The following is a 19,771-nucleotide window of genomic DNA, read 5'->3' as shown; positions in this document are numbered from 1 at the left end:
GAGAGATACTGTAAAGAGAAGCTAAACATGCACAAAGCATCCCTTAAGCCTATCAATTCCCTCTCAAGAGAACAGCTTCTTGAGGATTAATTAGCTAGCCATAAATCAAAGCAAGGCTAAAACAGTTCTGAAAGGCTTCGAGGCTATCTTGGACCACAGAAAAAGTAAAGGTTATCTGAAATGTAACCTCTGTTGCCCTATTAATGCAGACAAATATGGTCAACAACAGTTTTTAGTTATTATTCTCTAGTTTCATTTTAACTGTTCCTATCAAAAATCACAAACACATTTTAAAAATAGAAAAGCAAGACCAAAAATCAACAACTTTGGCTATTGTTGCAGTATGCAGAATGACTGAAATCAGGACTAGAAGACCACTAGCAAGTAGCAAATTAAATCCCTAGAACTTGTGCAGTTACATCTTCTACTAGCTAATAAAAAGCATGGTGCCAGGATCCCCAGTATTTGCAGCATCTGTCATTACGCATCAGGAAACTGCAGCCTCCAGTTGGTATTTCCCAGAGGAAGAATGAAATAATTTCAAACTCCCACACGTTCTTAAGTTTCCTAATTAGCTTTTGCAGTACAAGAAATATGAGGAAATATAATTTCTCTTCCACCCAGTAAGAGTGAGCAGGACAATTACATTTACGTCCTTTCTTGTTGGAGAGGCTTCAAAGAAGATAACTTCTAAGGATACAGACTGAGGAGATGGCATGAACCAATGCACCACACTAATTTTTAAAATCCAAAACCCAAGAGCAAAACCCAAAACCCAAGGGCTCTGATTTGAATCAGGTCTAGCTAATGCTCTGCACTAACTGCTCTCTTGAGAGTTTCATCTTATCTCTTCCTGAACGATGCTTGTGATCATACTTTAATAACCATTTTGACAGACTGCTCCACTGTCAAATCTTTCTGTTGGAAAGTTTCTCATTAAATCTAATCTTGATGACTCTTTTTCCAGTGTAAGACTATCAGCAGCTTATAAAACATCCTTATGCAACCTTAAATAAATCTTCCCTGTTTTTGTAATTTCTTTGTACAGATTTATCAGTTATCCCCCTCTACTTACTAAAACAATATAAATTACAGTCCCTTACCCTTTCCTCATTTTTTCTTTTTGTCACATAGCACCGTTTCCACCCCTATAAAAAGCGATAAAGGATTTATTTTAAAGAAACATCCGTGTCATGCCATATTTCATTAATCTTTCAAGGGTTTAACTTAGAACGTGATATAACTGATTCCTGTAAAACCGTTCTTCCATTTTTCTTTTCCTTATTTATCTCCAATGAAGAAATCCACTCAGCAGTTATTATTTTTCTTACCTAATTTGCAGCACCTATGCTAAGCAAACAGAAAAACTCAAACAGAATGCCAGATACAGATTAATAGATGTAATTTATGCTGCCTATGAATTCATTTAAGAACAGGAAAACATGTTTTTTACAACAAAACGGCCATGTTGCTGCAGAATCCTGCAGGGCGGATTGAACTGCAGTTTTTAACCTCTACATGCTCAATAAAAAAGCCAAGGACTAGGCAAGGGAAGCAGGAACAGGAAAGAATGAGGCTTGATATGAAGCTAGAAAGGTATTTGGTAGCACCAGTGGCTGGAGGCATCCCAAACTACACAAGCGGGCTGCCACCACAGTAATGGGCTTCTCCCCTGCTTATAAAACCTAAGTACTGCTCTCTCCAGTAAAATTCCATATTGGGCTGGGCTAAGACTCTCTCTGTATACATACATACATATATATATACACACACATACATATATATGTGAAAAACACACACAAAGTGTTCTGAAAGCCCTCTTTTGCTCTGAAGGCAAAATCCATTGCAAGCTACAGTAGTCATGTAGTCATCCCCACTACATGCTAAATTGAAAAGCCCAACATTACGAGCAGGGGAGACTCTCCTCTGGGTGGGAAGAGATTTTCTAGAAAGACCAGTTGGACAGAGGTCAGAAGATTTGTTAGCTTGCATAGTTACCAAAAAGGAATTAATTAGGCCATTAGTGCAAACATAAAGAAAGCATGAAAAGTATGTGGGGAGGTTGATATGTGGGATGGAAGAATACTATAGATGCATTGAACTTTGCTTTCCAGAACAGCGGAAGATTGAAAAGGAAGAGAGAGAAACACAGGCCCCGCTTCATGGTAGACATGGTAGACCTCGGTTTTCTAGAACAGTTTGAGGCAGCAGACAGTGCTAAACGCAGAAGAACATAAAGCTTTTGCCTGCTCTACTGCTAATTTGGGACCCCTCTTTTGGACCTTTGGGTGCCTGATTTTTTTCCCTCAGCCCTCTTGTCTGTGGCCATTTCAATGTTCTTCCCTAATCTTAAAACCCCAGAGTCGCAGCTTCTCTTCCTTGTGGGAGAATTTGATGCGGGGGGAGCACTGCCGACCTGCCTGGGGAACCAGGAGCAGCCCCTGGCGAGGCTTTGCTGTGTCAGCAAAAGATGTGTACAGGTCATACACTTCACTGTCCCTAAGGCACAGGTTAAAGTCTATCCTATTCTTGATACCTGCTGTAAATTATTAACTCTTTTCCTGAATTCTTAAGAACGCTGGGCTGATAAGTAACTCCTTTATTACTAAGATTTAATCTCTCTATTACAGGCAAACATGTAATATAAACGTTTTAGTAACCTCACCAAACTCCATTCTAAAGTTAATTTCCCTGAAAAAAAAAAAAATATTGCTGGTCATGCATCAGAATTGCACAAAAATACCATTGCAGCAGCAATAAATACTCTGTAAGTTCACCAAAAGAAAGCAAAGTCTGTGATCTGCTTTCCTGAGCTGATCTCAAAAAGGGCAGTTTTTGGTAAGGGTAATTTATACACCAGTTATTTTCACATGCACCCACCAGATTACATAACATATATTGCTGCAAACAGTAGTTTTCAATGACCTATTTTACAGACTTTTTTTCTTTTAAAATAAACATACTTTTTTTGCATTCTTTAAGTTCTGTAAACATGATGATTATCCTAAAAGGCATGATAATCTCTCCCAGTGTTTTTCCATCTCTTCAGTAACTTGCCATGGGAGATAATTATTTGGCAAGCACATTTCGTCACTCTTGCCAAGAGTGTCAAATATAGAAGTCAAGAAGACTTTGTAGGTTACTGCTTTAGTAGAGAGACTCCTAACGAATGCCAGAAGTCAAATGAGCATAAAACTGTCTTCACAAAAGCTTGAGCAAGACACAACATGAAAATGTTCTAGTCTTTCTTAAATATTTCTAAGAAATTTCCTCCTCATTATTCTTTTTTCAGTTTACAGCTTATGGTAAACAAGACTTTACATTTTCTAACTTCTCCTCACAAGTTTTAAGATCTCACCAGTAAGAAAAGCAACAGGTAATATCATAATGTTAATGTTGAATTGAAGAAATATTATTCCATAAAGATAATTAACCAGATCTTAGACCACTGGCACTCTGTCTGTAGTCTCATGACACAAGATATCTGTGACCCTGTCACCGTAAGGTATTTCCTCCCTTCTCCTTTCCTGCTGTTCATGCATCCCCTGACATACAGTGCACTCTATCCTCAGTTGCAATGGTACTTTTTATGTGGACCAGCTGTGAATTTTATCTGGGAAACTGATCTAACTTGGAAAAATAAAAAAGTCAAAATAGATGATGACTTAAAAAAAATAAACCAAGCCATATTAGTTGCTTGATCCAATTTATACTGCATCCATGCAAATGATCTGCACCAGTGTATTTAAAAGGTGGTGTATCTCGCATGCAAAGATACCTGAAGTGGACATTGCCTCATTACGTATTAGAGAATAAACCCCCAGCCTCAGACTACTTTTACCATTGTCAGTTATTGCAGCGACAAAACTTACTGTTGGACACTAATGTTAAATAGAAGATGTTTCTGATAATACTTGTTTCCTTGTCTGTCCATCAAAGAGAGGAGAGAGGGAATTAGTACCTATTCATCAAAAGCTAATATAAAAATTTAAGTCCTTTTAGTGTAGGATAGAATCACAAGGCTGTTCTGTGATTAGCCAAAGATTAGTACAATTCCACAGATTTTACAAGAACTATTTTACTGTTGTTTGTCTTTTAAACAACTTTCTTAGCAAACTGCTTAGTCAGAAAACACAGCATGTTTTTGTCGTGCAGTGTAAACTCAACAGGATGGCTTCAGTGGAAAGAAACTTTCAGATACTTACTATTTCTGAAAGAACTTGTTTTCAGTAACCTCTTTCACCTCTGTATCCCATCCTGGTTTGTCCTTTCTTTTTTTTTTTTTAATGTGAGAAAAGTCATTCAGCATTCTTTCCACTCTAAACCAAAAAGCTGTGATGCACTTTCACATTCGGTTTCTGAGAGGAAAGGAGTTGAATGAGTCTCAGGAGCAGTATTTTTGTTATGGTGCAGATTTGGAAGCAGCTTTAAATATCTGAAAGACATGGCCTTATTTGACTTACAGTGTCATGATTAAACTTCCTTCCCTCCTAAGGGCAGCTTAAACTACCAGTAAAGCTTGGTCTCAACCCACATCAGCAAGATGGTTATTCCCGGAATTTGCTTTCAGAGGCAGAAGGTGTTGTGTTGGACATACCAACAGCACAGATGCAATAGGAATAAGAAAACCTGTAGGGATCAGAAAGGCCCCAGGAATTACGTATCATCACTGGGGATAATGTATGTATGTATCAACATGCAGTCACCAAACAGCAGATATTTGCCAAATCACACTTACTGTCGTTTAACCTGATTCTCTGAGGAATTGTAACACTTCTATCCCATTGAATTTATGCATGTTTCACTCTGATTAACACAAACCCAATATTTATTCACCAGAGCCAAGAAGAAAAATACATTGGCTGCTCACTATGGCACATTTGCAATAAGCAAGTCACATTAGTGTAAAATCAAGAATTAGTGCTATGGAATTAAAAGCCATACTTTTAAAATACTTTTTTTTTTTTTTTTTTTTGGGGGGGGGCAATTAATGGAACAGTTCTGTGACTGTTTAATGAGGCACATCAGCTTTCTGTCATCACTTGTGACTCAAATAATCCAGTTGATAAATACTGCTGGGTTTCAATAGTTTAGTAGCATAGCTTTCATCTATGGACAGCCATGCACAGCAGAAAGTGCAGCTGCCATTAAAGATGCCCTTAAAGGGCAGCAAGAAAAAAATCCTGACATCTTGCTTGCTGTCAGGAGAAACTGCAGTTTTTCACCTTCACATATTTATAGTATCTATCTTACAACTGGTAGAAATAAAGCAATAAAAGGGAGATAAAAAATGGGCATTTAAAACTATCACCAAAAGCACTGGTCAGACATGAAGTGATGCACATTAACTTCTAATCCTCTTCTGGTCAGCCTTCTTTCAGATTATCAAAATCAGTATGAAACAAATTTTTGTAATTCTGGTAAATTTCACCCACAGAGGTACCTGTAAAGCAGCCTTGAACTTGAGGTCATGGCTCCAAATGGGTCTACAGCAGTTACCAGTGGAGCATCAATCACAGTGAGAACAAGGCTGGCAAGCAGGAATGGACTGTGATTTCAGCAGCAATTCCAATACCCTCCAATGGCAGAGCTGCAGTCAGTCTACTTCATTCTAGTTTTCCACTTGTCTTTTCTGCTTTAGGTGTGTCAAGGGCATATACGAGGTAATTTAATTAGAAAAGAACATGATTATGCAGTTTTTAAGTTATTTAGGTTTGTTTTGGAATTAGTGTGAGGTGTCCCTGCCCATGGTAGGCGGGGTGGAACTTGATGATCTTAAAGTCCCTTCCAACCCTAACTATTCTATGATTCTATGATGGTTACACTTGAACAGTAGTAACACTTCAGGCTCTATAAACATCTAACATCCAGAAAATTAGCATGTACTCTCTCTGCGTGCTATTACTAGTGTTACTTCTCACACGGAAAACTCAAATCTTTGGTAACACTGTTTTCTTTTGGTCAGCCTTTTTAAGGAGGACAAATACAAATCAGTTATTTAATTCACTTCCACACTGTAGTGTTTCCATCAGCTTATGTAAGCAAATCATTTCACATCATAATCTGTGAAGTGTCTAACGGAATTTAAATGCTTTTATTGAGATTCCATGCAATTATAGACATAAGCAGCACTTTGTTATAAACAGTTATATTTCATTCTCCTTTTCACATTTAGGAAATCTGACGTTTTCTGCTGCTTACCTTGATGACACATTGCATTAACTTTGTTAAAACTATGTAAATTTACATTTTTTTATCCGTTTTTTTTTTTCTGTCTATAATCCTGAAATAAAACTAATTGGTTTTCATATGAATTATGTTCTTACTATCTGTTATTCTAGTTACATATTTCTATTGCCAAACTCTGAACCTGGTATAGCTGAAGGTACAAATACATGGATTGAATACCATGGATTGAATACCAGTGATTGAATAACCTGGTGAAAATTGTCCATACTGAAGAAAATAGCAATTTTGCAAGATAATTAAGCCTTACTATTGCATAGTATATTATTATAGTATTATAGCATTGTCTCTATTTAATTTGGTTTTGCTTATGTATGAATTGTTTAAGTACATCCTTATTTAGCATCTACATACCACATTTAAAGGGAAAATAGCTTCCACGCCAACTTCTCTCTTTGTGTAACAGAGTAGCTTGTGTATTCTACTTAGTTAAAGTCTTGGTTAGGATAAGAACACAAGAACAAAACATAGTCCCCTTTTTTCTCTCTTTTCAGGAGTCTACACTGATGATCCACCAACAGTTCATCAGCTCTTACAAGGGCTGTTCAGAACAAAGGCTTTTCCAAGATCAGGCAGTCTGTCCCACCCACGTTCTTACTCATCCAGTTTAGTATCCCTGACAGGCTATCTTCTCCAAGGCAAGGCAGGTTACCTCTAAATCCATATAAAAGAAGGTTACTGAGCACAAGAGGACTTTCAGCATCTTTTTGCAGGTTTGTAGCTCCACTTCCCTCCAAACTGTTCCTTTTCACTGCAGATGTGTAACCCACTCTTTGCCTAGAAATTCTTAACCCATTTTCTCCAGATGGTCATGGGAGTCTGCCCCATAATAAGACGTTATTAAGTGATTAAATCCCACTGGAGAGCTTTCCATTTTGTTTTGTTTTGATTAGCAACTTGGTCATGAACTTCTGTCCAATTTTTATTTACTTATATCCCCTTCCAGTTTTAGTCCTAAATATGAGGTTTGCCTGTTTCTTCACAAGACAAGAAAAATATTCCTGTTTTCTCTCCTATGAGAGATTTACACATTGATTTTATTGGTCATTTATCTCTTCCATGACCAACAGATAGAGCTATTCTATACCTTTCTTGATTTCTTAATGGAAAGCAACCTTTCCATTTCCTGTCATCTTCAAGGAAGAAGATTCTACTGCCTTCCTCTTTAAACTGTTAAAATTGGAAGCAATTTAAATTAAAACCGAAGAAATGTAAATTACAGGTTTGACTGTTCCTAATGCTAAGAATGCATTTTGACTTCTTCTAAAACATATTCTGTAACACTTATTATACCCGCTTATACCAGAGTACTGCCAGGTTCTTTCCTTGAGTGTTTCTCTTATGGTAGCTGATACAAGTGAATGGTCCAGAATAATGCTGTTTTCCAGCCTTACATAAATATTTATAAGCAATATACAGGTCTCATTCTCCACAAGAATCCAGTAAAGAAGCTGGATTCTGCTCAGACCTACCAGGATCCTTCTACATATATTTGGTTTTGTACCAGCTTCTCCCTCTATTCTCAATGGATAAGTGAGACAGAACTGAGCTTGACTACGCTGATCTACAAACAATGACACTTATCCAAGGAGCCTAAAATACAAACATAAGTGAGATGAGGTCCCAGTTGCTCTGACCCTGGAACTAACACGAATTATCTCTCTCTGAAGGGTGGAGCTGTAACAAGTTTATGGTATTTCCCAGCTCTGCTGACCTACACCAGTCACAAAGACTAAAAAAAAAAAAAAAAGGACAAATAAGGAAAAGAAAAATCCAAACAATAACTTGTTCTGGAATATGAGACATTAATATAAATCACTTAACTTAAATGTGGTCTCATCAGGATAATCTCACCATATATCCAATGGCTTCATGCCAGAGAATGCTTTCGGATAGTTCTTATCTAGTATTGCTCATTTTTCACCTTTTGTATTTGACTTGCTCTCTAGCACTAGGCAGACATCCACCAAATTAAATACCATAGATATGGTAATGTTTATTTACAGAACAAGGGCTAAATGAGCATTATTAGTAATATTTTCCAATTTTTCACCAAGGACACAAAGATCTACGCCTGCAATTTAAAGGCTAAAAAAAATTATTTCTGCCTGCTTCTTAAGTTCTAAATGATTGCATTAATCTTCCTTTTTCTTTCTCAGAAAGTTTAAGGTTTTATTCCCTCACTTTCCATACCTTTGGGATTTCATGTTTCCAGAACAGGCTTGATCTCTTATTTCTCTGATCTTAATGCTCTCCATTCAACAGTTCAACAAAATCAGTGTTTCCTGGAATTATCTGTATGCAAGGAGCTGACAGCAAGTATTAATGGAAGGCTAACAACATAGCAAGCATTGTAACAGTAGTATTGTTGCATACATGGCAGTTTCTCTGATGTCTGACTCTTGGCCTTGCAACTGAGACATAGCTACTTCAGTTGGTATTTTTTCTGTCTTGCTGGTTTTTTCCATATTTCTGAGAAGCTGAGAATCTCATGTTCTCGCTCAGCTGCTACAGCTTCATGCCTCAAGCTACCTTAAATAAAACGTCAGCTGTGTATGCATCTAAGTTCCATTCTTGTTGTGTATAGCAAAATTCTAGCACAGCAATTTTCATAGCATGTGCTGAAGGCTTCTGGGGACTTAGAAAAACTCTCTAAATTTAACATTGTTTTCTACTTGTATCATTTCACTTCCTGCAATAAACTGGTAAATTTTCCGTGAGTAAGCCTTTTAATAAAACATTTCCTTCCAACTTTGAGATATCTTAGTACTGCTGAAAATCATGACTACTGTGAGAAAACCATTGACAGAAACTTTCATAAGAGTAATATCTCTGTCCCAGGCATTGTGTTACAGTGAACACACTGTGCAGTGCCTTATATATTTCATTTTCATTCATACCATAATATTTTGGGATGGGACAGCTGATCATCAGCTCCTTGATGCCTGTGATAATTGCCTCATGCTGCCATAACTATATCCATGCTACAACTCTATGTAGAAGCCACCCTGGGTGGCTGCCAACATTTCAGAGGTGCAGTCTGAATCTCAGCAGCTGTTTTACAAATCATAATTGATTTACTAGCCTTAACTGTGGCTTGTATTGCAGGTTTTAACCTTAAAGAAGTAATGGATAGCACAAGTGCAATTTCATCCTGGTTTTATTTAGTTATTTTTCTGTTATTGTGATCTACTTTTTAATCTACTTCTACTGTTATAATCTATTTTTTCAATCCAGAAATAGGCAGGGTGATATTGCCAGCACATTCTGCTGCTGTACACTTTTGTCTATGCAGATCCTGCATTAGACTGCTTCCAGTACAACCTGGGTCCCAGAAAGTACTGTTAGTACCATTTGCAGGCCACACTGCTAGTGTGTTGTCACTGTTATTCAGGAGCACTTGCCAGTATCCAACTGATTATGAGCCTTGAGTGTATTTCTACTTTTGTCTGGTCGGGCACAGATAATAAGATCTTTGTTTAAGCTTTAGAGTCTGCCGTGTGAAAACACATGGCTTGTCTTGTTTCTCCAAGGTTATGATACCATTTAGAAACAGGATCAAGTACTCTTTGCAAAATATTCAGACACCACCACCTCCTCCCAAGAAAAAAAGTGGAAAAAAAAATGCAGTCAGGTCCACTTATTTTATCCTATGAACATCTGAGATGAGCACAGACTGACTCAGATTTTATAATATAGCTTAGCTATAAAGCTGAAGAACACTTACCTAACATTTCTGTCAAACATCACCCCTGACTAAGAGCCAAAGGAGGACTTTGATTTGCAATTCTTCTGTCTGGTACATTCCAGTAAACACAAACAGCTGTCCACTTGCACATTTTGAAAAGTGAATGACAGATATGTTGTGATAAACTTTTCCACTGTATAGAATAGCCAGTATATCACAGAACTGTTAGAGTCCAAAGGGACCCTAGGAGATCACTTACCATAGGCAGGGACACTTTCCACTAGACCAAGTTGCTCAAAGCCCCTTTCCAGAAAAAGCTGGTAATGCTTCAATTTTGTAAGTTAAAGCTAATCATCTGCTCAAATGCTGAATATGACTGTCTGTTTCTCCATACTAACTTGGAAAAGAAAAACCAATTTCTTTGCAGGTCCAGCAAGTACACTTCTCCGACCGAAATATTTACTTTTCTTGGGGAAGAAACTTTCAAGACATCTATAAAATATTTCAGTTTGAAAAATAAATGCTTGAAAGTATTCTTATTTTGTTTTTTTTGTGAAAAGAAGTGGTGAGTATGATCTTTGAGATACTTGGGACTCTGTTATTTGATAAAAACCCAAGAATTCCTGGAAGTAGCACGTACACACCACAGTTTGCAGGAGATGCAATCTGATCACATGGGCTGTGAGCTATGAAACAAGAGAGAAGATAAGGGCATCAGCATGAAAATAGGAGCTTGGAAAAGTTCTGAGATGTGAAAAGAAGGTAGACCATTTGGTGTAGGACTTTAAAAGTGAACCAAGAACACTACAAATGAGGGAGAAGTGAAATGGCATTAGCACTAAGTGTTCTAATGTTGCTACTATGGCACTGACCAGCAGGGCCTGCGTTGTAGACGTCCATAGCAAGAATCTCTCTCTACACAAGTCAAGCCTTTATTTTTTCACAAACTAAGCATAATCTCTGGTCTATTTATGAACACTACAAAAGTTTTGGGGAAATTAACAAAAAATGTTAAAAGTGTTGGTAATTTTATTACTCTCTACTAAACTCCACATTTGGCTGCAACAGGTGAGCTGTATCTGAAGTAGCAGCCATTGCTAATCCTTGTATTGGTTGCTTCTAAAGTCCAAATTGTAGCAACTCCACTGATCAGGCAACAAGTTCATATAAGACAACAACATAAAGATATCAAAAAGTGATATCAAAAAGTGAATAAATACACAAACATTTCAGTAAAGAGCAGTCATTGTTAATTTATTAGATAGTCTAACTACTAGTAAAATACATTATAATACCAGCATTTGGAAATCTGTATAACTTACTCAACTTTGTAAAAGACAGAATATTTTAAGATAAAAGGCAATCCTTTAAAAGATTCTAGAAATACTTCATCACAAATCCCAGAAATAGTGTCAATGACACTCAATCTTTCCCTCTCCCTGACAATTTTCACCACCTGCTTTTAGCTAAAGTATAAGCCAAGCCTTGAAAACTGTAAATGACAGGGAAAACTCTACATATAATGTAAGCTGCATCTCATAGCTACCAGACGTTACAGTTGGGAAACTAAATCCTTACTCTTACCCACATTTACAGTAGGAGGTACCTTACCAGATTTCTCTCTAGGCAGCTATTCCTGATTAGATCATGTCTCCGTTCAGCACTCTGATCAGAGCTACAATATACATAGACTGTTTCTCACCAGCAAGCAGATCAGTAAGTTATGTGTCCTAATGGTAGATTAAAGTCACTAAAGTTATTTTAAGTCCTTTAGCTTACCTGGGAACTAAATGGATGGGCAGTGTGAGCCAGCCAGACTCCAAAGCACACCTCCCAGCTATGCACATGTTCTGCTATCAAACTTACACCTATTAGTCATGTTACCCCTCTCAAAGCACGGGGGCCCGCCAGTGATGGCAACTGCCTGACTATATCCTCTTTATCTGACAGGCCCTGTGCAGGTGTTTGCAGTTGAAGTGCGTAGGCAGAAAGGGGCTGGGGAAAGGGCAGGGGGCAGAAAGGGAAAGCCTATAGGCACAGTCGGGCATGGGAGAAGGGTGCAGTTCAGTGCAGGTAAATTGGGCACTGTAAGGCCTGGCAGCACATTAGAGATGAGGCCCTTTGAGGCAGTCAGGACTACTTTTTTCTCATTCACCTCTGCCACAGCGAGCAGTGATCTCATGCTCCAGAGACAGACTCAAGAACAAGGTTTAAAAAAGCCTTGAATTTTCAGGCCACAGATGCTACCCATGTTGAAATTCAAAGACAGGCATAAAGTTTTCCTTTAATGGCAAAGGACACAGAAGCCATTACATTTCATGGTTGTTCACGAAAGGTCCCAGTCTCAAGACCCCTGTAAGAACTATAGCATCACTGAGACTTCCGAAGGAGAGTCAACTGGAAAGCAAAATACTGTCAGCATCCATATGAATGTCAATTCTGCAAAATTCACAGTCTTACAGTGAAAGTTTTACATATGTGTATGAAAATAATGTTTATATAACTATATATTATATACATTACATATATATAAAGCATACATACTCTCATCGTGTATATATTTATATAGATAAACAGTTGGCCAATCTTTACTGCATCTGTCAGATTTTAAGAAAATGAAAACAGCCTTCAAAATACTAACGCTCGTGCTGGGATTGCTCAGACTTTGACAGTGGCAAATCTACAGGATCTATATGCATAGCTTATATAGGCCTTATAAGAATTGATTAAACTGAAGAAATGATCAATTATCTCTCACTCATGATGCCGCATAAATACCAGATAATTAGAACTAACTTCATAGTTACAGTTAAGAACAACTTTTTATGCAAAGTATGATCATTTACCTAGCAGTACTGAGGGATTAGAAGGAGTTTTTTGTATTTGTTTGAATAGGTGCATCTACCATAAGCTACAATTATACTTACTCCTAGCACATGACTTTTGAAATCTCAAACAGCCACGAGTCTAAGATGCCTATGCAAACCCTATTGAACTGCATCTCAAATATTCTGGCCCCTAGATGTGAGGTTATCACTGTAGAATTGTTCTCCCTTTAGTTGCAAGAAGTAGTTGTGAAAACTTTATGTGAAGCATAGATAAAAGTTCCCAAATAGGAAAACTACTTCAGTAGTTTGAAATAACTACTAAAGGAGTTATTTCAGTATTCAGAGTCAAATGCCTGCTTCCTGCAGACCACACAAGACAAAAGAACAACGGCAACAGTGAAATAAACTGATTGCTAGGATCTCTCCTAGTTCGCACAGAACAAAGTTTTGTTGCTGACCCAGAACTGATAATGAATGAAATACTGTTCAGATAGGCCTGTAAATCACAACTTAGCCAAACATGTAATTTAAGCATAGGTCCCACTTAAGCAAAGAAACAGTCTTTTCATCCTAGGTGTCTGCAGAGGTTATTGATACCCACCACTACTGCTTGCACATGATACTAAAGAGCCACTTCTGATGTAAAGCTCAGGTATGCACTTCTACCATTAAAAAGGAGCTCCCACTACTTATTCAAAACACTGCTCCTACCCCCATAGAGAGGAGATCAACACTGTGGGTTAGGCTAGCCCACTGGTGACTGAGCTAGAAAGTATAATATTGCAATTCAATTGCTTGAGCTTGTAGCTAAATTGTGACACACTGGTCTGTTCCAGACATCTGCTCTGAGGAGTATGTGTCTGCAAGATCCATGCTGATCAGCACATCATGAAAGTATAGGACAGAACCCACTGTGAAGATATGCGCCTCTTAGTGTTAAGCTCACATCCTCTAAAATTTCATTTTCTCACGAAACATTTCCTCTCCGTTACTTGCTATAAGCAGAGTCTCATACACCAGCCCTGCATCCACATCTACAGAAGCATACAAACACCCATACCACATCAGTGTATCCCATCTAACTAGCCCAGGCCTGCATACACACGCATCAGAGCCACAAACCACATTGAAGAAAACTTGCCACTATGCAACCCTCCATTTACCATACAGATAATCCCCTGTTGATAAATAAGCATACATATATTATGTATCCATGTATGACATACAAGACAACAATAAAAACACACTATCTACCCCCTGCAAGCCTGTGCCTGTGCCTCTGTGCAGAAACAGCCCACCTGTGGGTCACACAATACTCCTATACATAGTGCTTGTACCTCCTGTCACCCCTGAAGAGCTCAGGCTGTTTCAGGCCTGGGACTCTGTGTGTGGGGCTGCATGTGTGTGGGGCTGCATGCTCACATGTGCAAGAAATGTGTGAACATGAAGTGTCTAAGAGTGCATGTACATGAATGTGCCACTGCAAAAATAGAGTGCATGAATGTCTACAGGTGTGTGAGCCTAGTCTGACTGCTAGTGTGTGCACGCATATGTGAAAGTGGCATGTATATATGTGCATGCATAGCTTGTGTGAGCATATGCATGGTTCACAACACATGTATAAAAGACTATATATGGGGATGTGTAGAGTGCTGCGAATAGATGCATCAGTGCCTAGCTCTAGAGTGTGACTTTATACACTGGGTTTCAGTGTGTCAGTTTCTCTGTGTGTGTGTGTGTATGTTAATATGCGTGTAGTGCATGTGTCAGCTCCTCTGTGTGTCTGTGTGTGTGCAGTGTGTGTGCACCTGTGTAAAGCATGCGTCAGCCGCTCCGTGTGTGTGTCGCTGCTTATGCCTGCCCCTGTAGTACACGCCGCGACACACGCTAACGTGCTCCTGCGCCTGCCCCCGTGTGCCTGTGAGCCGCGTGGGTAGCTTGCTACCCTGTTGCGTGGCTGTCCGTCAGTCCCTAAGTGCGGATGCATGACTGCGGGTGTGACGGTGTCCGTGTGCGCGGGACACAGGACGCAGCCCACCGCCGCGGTCCCCACTCGGAACGGGACGGGGCTGCGCCGGTACCTGCCGAAGTGTCCCAGGGAGTCGAAGAGCCGCTCGGAGCCGAGAGCCATGGCGCGACGGCAGAAACCCGGGAGTCTCCGTGTCGCTGCCCCGGCGGTGCGGAGAGGGGCACCTTCTTTCCTGGTCTGTGTCGTCCCGTGCCGTGCCCCGGCGGGGTCCAGCGCCCCGCCCGCCGGCCCGCGGCAAAGGGGGGTGTGCGCCGCCCCTCCGCCTCAGCGGGCGGGACCGGGGGCGGGCATAGCGATCGCCGCCCCGCTGCCAACCGTCACCCGCACGGAGCCGGTCAGCAGCCGGCGGCCCCGCTTGCCTGAGCACCGGCTGCCGGGCGAGGCGGGCGTACCTCGGCGGCACGTAACTACTGCCCTCCTTCAGAGCTCTCGCTCCTGGGCGAGTGGCTCGATCCCTCGCCCAGACCGAGTGCCTCGGGCAGGTCCCTCTAAAAGGTGGGTCTCTGCCCACGCCGCCGCGCGGCATCTCTGTTTTCCACACTAAAATGAAAATTAAAGGAGGCAATTATGTGCTTACATCTTCCTGCGGCAATCATGTATAGTTTAACGTATTTAGGCTCTTGCGTATTTCATATGGATGTTCTCAGTTACAGGAAGGTATAAACAATATTTAACTCAGGACATTACCGCACTGTTAATTATTTTTAGTAATCTGCTCTGTTATTCGAATATATTACATGTTTGTTTTTCCTAAGTTATAGCACACAATGTAAAATGATATAATTTAATAAAGGTAAGATATGTAATCTGTCCTGTATCTGTATGACTGCCATTAGTACTCCAATTTGTCACAAAGCCTTAATTATGTTTGGACTTCCTTTTCTGTCTTACCCAGAGTAGGCCAAGATAATAAATTTGAACTTGCTTAAGGATTAGCAAAGTGAGTTACAATGGGAGACTGTTGTACTTATTTAGTGGGTTTTGTTGGAGCAGCTAGGCTAGAGCAGCCCAGTCACTCTGGGCTCTGAGAATTAGGCAAGATACAGAAAAAACTGGTGGAGGTGCAGCTCTCATATTTAAGGTTTTTCCTCCCCACAGCACTTGATTTCCCTTCTCGAGTAGATCAAAGTTCAAAGTTGTCCCTGCTCTGAGTGAGGAGATGGATCAGAGGCTGTCCAAAGTCTCCTTCCAACCTAAATAATTTTATGATTCTGTGATGAGACACACTTCCAGCAGATTGCATGAGCTCCTTCTGGGATGCCCTATTGAAAAACACAGGGGAAAAAACCAAACCAAACAAACAAAACCACAGGACAGAAAACCACCCCCCAACCCAACAGAAACAAAAAAAAACCCAAGTCAATTCAATCTTATTATAGTCATACTTCATTTTTAGGAAGCGCAGAAAAAATTGAGAAGTAAAACCCCTGTTAAATCACTGGAAGTCAACCTTCTTTTTCCAAAATCTGACCCAAATACTTCTGCCACCTCACAGGCTGTCAGGCTCCACAGTTTCACAAGGAAATGTGCCTTTAAGAGGCTCTGGCACCAATCAAGCACCACAACTGTTCCTCTGCACAGAGCAGATGTTGGGGATTCGGGACGACAATCTGTTCCAATGTAGACCTGGAAAAAGCAGATGTTCCTCAGGCTCCTTGGCTCCAAGTGACTCCTGACCAGATCAGCAAAATGAGCAAACATCATGTTACACAACTCGGAATCTGAATAATAAGTTCAGCAGAGGATTGCTTCTCACAGCTACCGTGTTATTAGGCTCCTTACCTCACCCAGGAGCTTTGCAGGCATTGTTGCTTTTGACAATGCTCCCCATACACCTTTGTGCATCTGCAGAGTTTTAACAGAGAGTCTAGAGTTTGTTGCAGTTACTTTCTTAGGGTGTATAAACTAGTAAGTCTAAGGAGAGATTTGTTTGCTTCCAGTAAGATTTTTTTAATTGCTTGGGGTTTACCTTATAAATATAGCATTAAATTTAATCTCCCTGGGTTTTTTCTGCAGAATGTTTTCCAGGTTTGAAATGGTATGTGCTTGAATGCAGCACTGCTACTTTAACAAAGTCTTTCTTTCTCCAAAGAGCCACACTAGTTAAATAGCTATTTGCAAAAACAAACACCAATGAATAGTAAACATTTCAGCTAAATACTGCATTGCTACTCATGTGCCTGGTTTTAGTGTCTTGTCTCTCACAGCAAGTAAATTCACCAGTGTTCAACAGCATTATGGTACACAGAATATCTATTTTTGGTGTAAAAGTCAAGCAGGAAAGAAACAGATAAATCCCTTTCAGCACCTTTTTGTTTTTTTGTTTTTTGTTTTTTTTTTTTTGTACCAAAAATGATCCGTAAATAGTTTTCTTTCTGTGGAATCTCTCATAGGCATCCTTGCACACACTTCTCTCTATGCTTGCCTTTGATAATATTATGACTTTACTGCCTGTATTAGAGTTAAAAAAGGAAGTTTGTACTCACTCCTATTAAAGTTAATAACAAACTCCGACGTGCCTCCATTTGTAAAGGGTATTAATGTAATGTCTGCAATGTCTGCTCTCTTAAACATGTGGTGGTCGCAAATCTGCCTTGTTCCTTTCAAGCCTGAAAAGATGCTCAACATGCTTTAATCCTGCCTTCCTCCTATCCTGTTACACCAGTGCTACATGAAACAATAACTATGCTTTTAGACCTTCTTTGCTAAGCTATTTTTCACCAGAGTCACCTAGAAATAGCCATTGTACAGTTCACATAGAGTACATATCTCTCTTTCCAAAGGATTGTGCTGTGTGATAAACTCTGTGTTACAGAAAATACAGGGAACATCTAAAGAAGTGTATAAAGTACCTATAATTAAAATGTGCCCAGACTATCTACACGCAAGCTCCAGAATTTTAGGGCTCTTACTAGCAAAAGGAACTGAAAGGAGGTTATGATCTCTGTCCTATAATGTCTTTGCAAACCACTGGGATGGAAAGATTGAGGGTGTCCACAACAGACAACACTCTTCAAGGCATTCCAGTGGTTTCAAATGTTGGTCTTTTAATCCTGCAAGGGGAATATATAATGGCTCATCACAAGGAAACCTTCAGTTACAGGTTTAACCTAATTTCTGGCACTCACAAGCAGGCTGTTTTTCAACTGAGCTGTTTAATATTGCACAATCCTTGAGGAAAAAGTGATCTTAACTTGTAATGGGAGAAGACACAGCCTACAAAATAATCTCCTTCAGTTTGTCATTCCCACTAGGAAAAATCTGACATCTACTGGCAAGGGCTGTTTCTGGTCTCCCATTTTTTTAAGTCAGATTGTAGTGTCACCAAAATATGAGAGGTGTATGAGGAACATGCCTGTGACATGATTCTGATACATTCATACATGAACATTAAGCTTCAAATTACAGCTGAGCCTTAAACACCAAAGTGGTGTGGATGGCAGATAACTGGTAGTGTTGCCAACAGCTTTCCATGGACTCTTCATAAATGGAGATAGTTTCTGACCCATCTGTTTCCTCACTCCCTTTGACAAGTCTTGTAACTCATGGATGAGGAGCAGTATTTACAGGGAGTGCAGCTATGCCGAACAAGAAACACAAATCATCTTACTACTGCCACAAGCATTCAAGTAAAGCATGCGGGTGGAGTCCATCCCTTACTGGTCTCCAATGTCTGCTTTTATCACACTAGTGAAAAAAAACTTACTGAAATCAATCACAGCATAGCTTGAATGTAACGTTCTCTCGTCTCCTGTTCTGAAGTTACCTGTTTATCTTTCCTTCCAGGGAAAACCTGCAGGACCATTGCAAATGCATTTGTCAATGAAAACACAATGGAATCTTCTAGAGAGTAAGCCCCTAATGAGTCTTACTTGCATAAATGTCTGTCAGCCACTGAATTGCTGGTGTTGAAAAAAGCTTGCAGAAATTTTGTCTTCACTAAAAGTAGTGAAGTAATGCGGAGTTTTTGTCTTCTGGGAAGTAAAATAAGGCATTACATGAGTTTTACTTCAGTGGTTTTGAGGTTCTGCAATTAGATTGCAATCACTTGTGTATCATTATACACTTAACAGACTTAAAAACACAGTTAGTAGTGCAGCAAGTAGGTTGATAGAGCAGATAAAGCATATGCACTCCGCTGTGCAAAAACTTGACTGATTCTCCTGAACTATGAGGAAGGAAGCCTGCAATTTGCTTTTTTCTCATGACACTCCATGCATTTTCTCATCAACCTTAAAGAACTAGAGCCAGAGCCATAACCTCTCTCTAGTGGGAGAGTGGTTTTTCAGCAGCTGCTACGTGACAAATAGGCTCAATACACCTTCTTTTCCTGCCTGCTGCTACTCAAATCACAGGCCAGGCAAGCAAAAGGCAGTTGTAGCAGTCCAAAGTGATTTGCTATGGCTTTGGCTATTTTTTTTTCTTCCAATGTCTCCTGGATGGGACTCTGGAATAATCACAAGAGACTCCTCTAGAGAGCTCATTCAGGATTTATAGTCAGTACAATAAAGGCCCAGACAGGATCTTAGAAGCCTAGAGAGTGTCTCCTAGTTGTACTATAGACATCTGCAAGGATGTATCCAACCATGATACTTCAGTGGGGGCTACTTCAGTTTCATGTTTTCAAGAGTTCTTCCTCCACAGTATCCTTTTGCCTGGAGTTATTCCAGCCACACGGATGGTGAATGCATGTGAACAGAGTACTTCATCATGGAAACTTTCTTTACTGGTCCAATATGAATAAACACCCTTCTTGAATAATCTAAAAAGAATTCAGAAATTCAGAAAAGCAAGTTGAATGTGCAGGAAAACAATGAGAGCTTTACAAGTCATTACTCTGTATAAACTCTTTGGGGTAACAGAGTCCCACAAGTCTGAAAGGAATCTGACAATGAGAATTTATCTGAAAATGGTTTCCATTTTGGACTACAACTACAGGGTGTACAAATAGACTTTGCCTTCTAGGGAAAGCAGGAGCTA

General features: G+C 39.7%; 1 protein-coding gene across 1 annotated transcript in view; it reads right to left on the bottom strand.

The window, feature by feature from the left end:
- SLC22A16 (solute carrier family 22 member 16) overlaps positions 1-14,893 on the bottom strand; it is a gene marked incomplete at both ends in the record, with an annotated part of 31,836 nt that extends 16,943 nt beyond the window's left edge. The window contains one exon of the mRNA XM_080616029.1: positions 14,844-14,893. Coding sequence (XP_080472155.1) covers positions 14,844-14,893 — 50 coding nt within the window. The remainder of the gene's footprint in view (positions 1-14,843) is intronic.
- Between the last annotated feature and the right edge of the window lie 4,878 nt (positions 14,894-19,771).

This window comes from Psittacula echo, assembly GCF_963264785.1.
Source record: "Psittacula echo genome assembly, chromosome: 4".
NCBI lineage: Eukaryota > Metazoa > Chordata > Aves > Psittaciformes > Psittacidae > Psittacula > Psittacula echo.
Note: the sequence above shows the minus strand (reverse complement) of the source record. Positions and strands in the feature narration are given on the sequence as shown.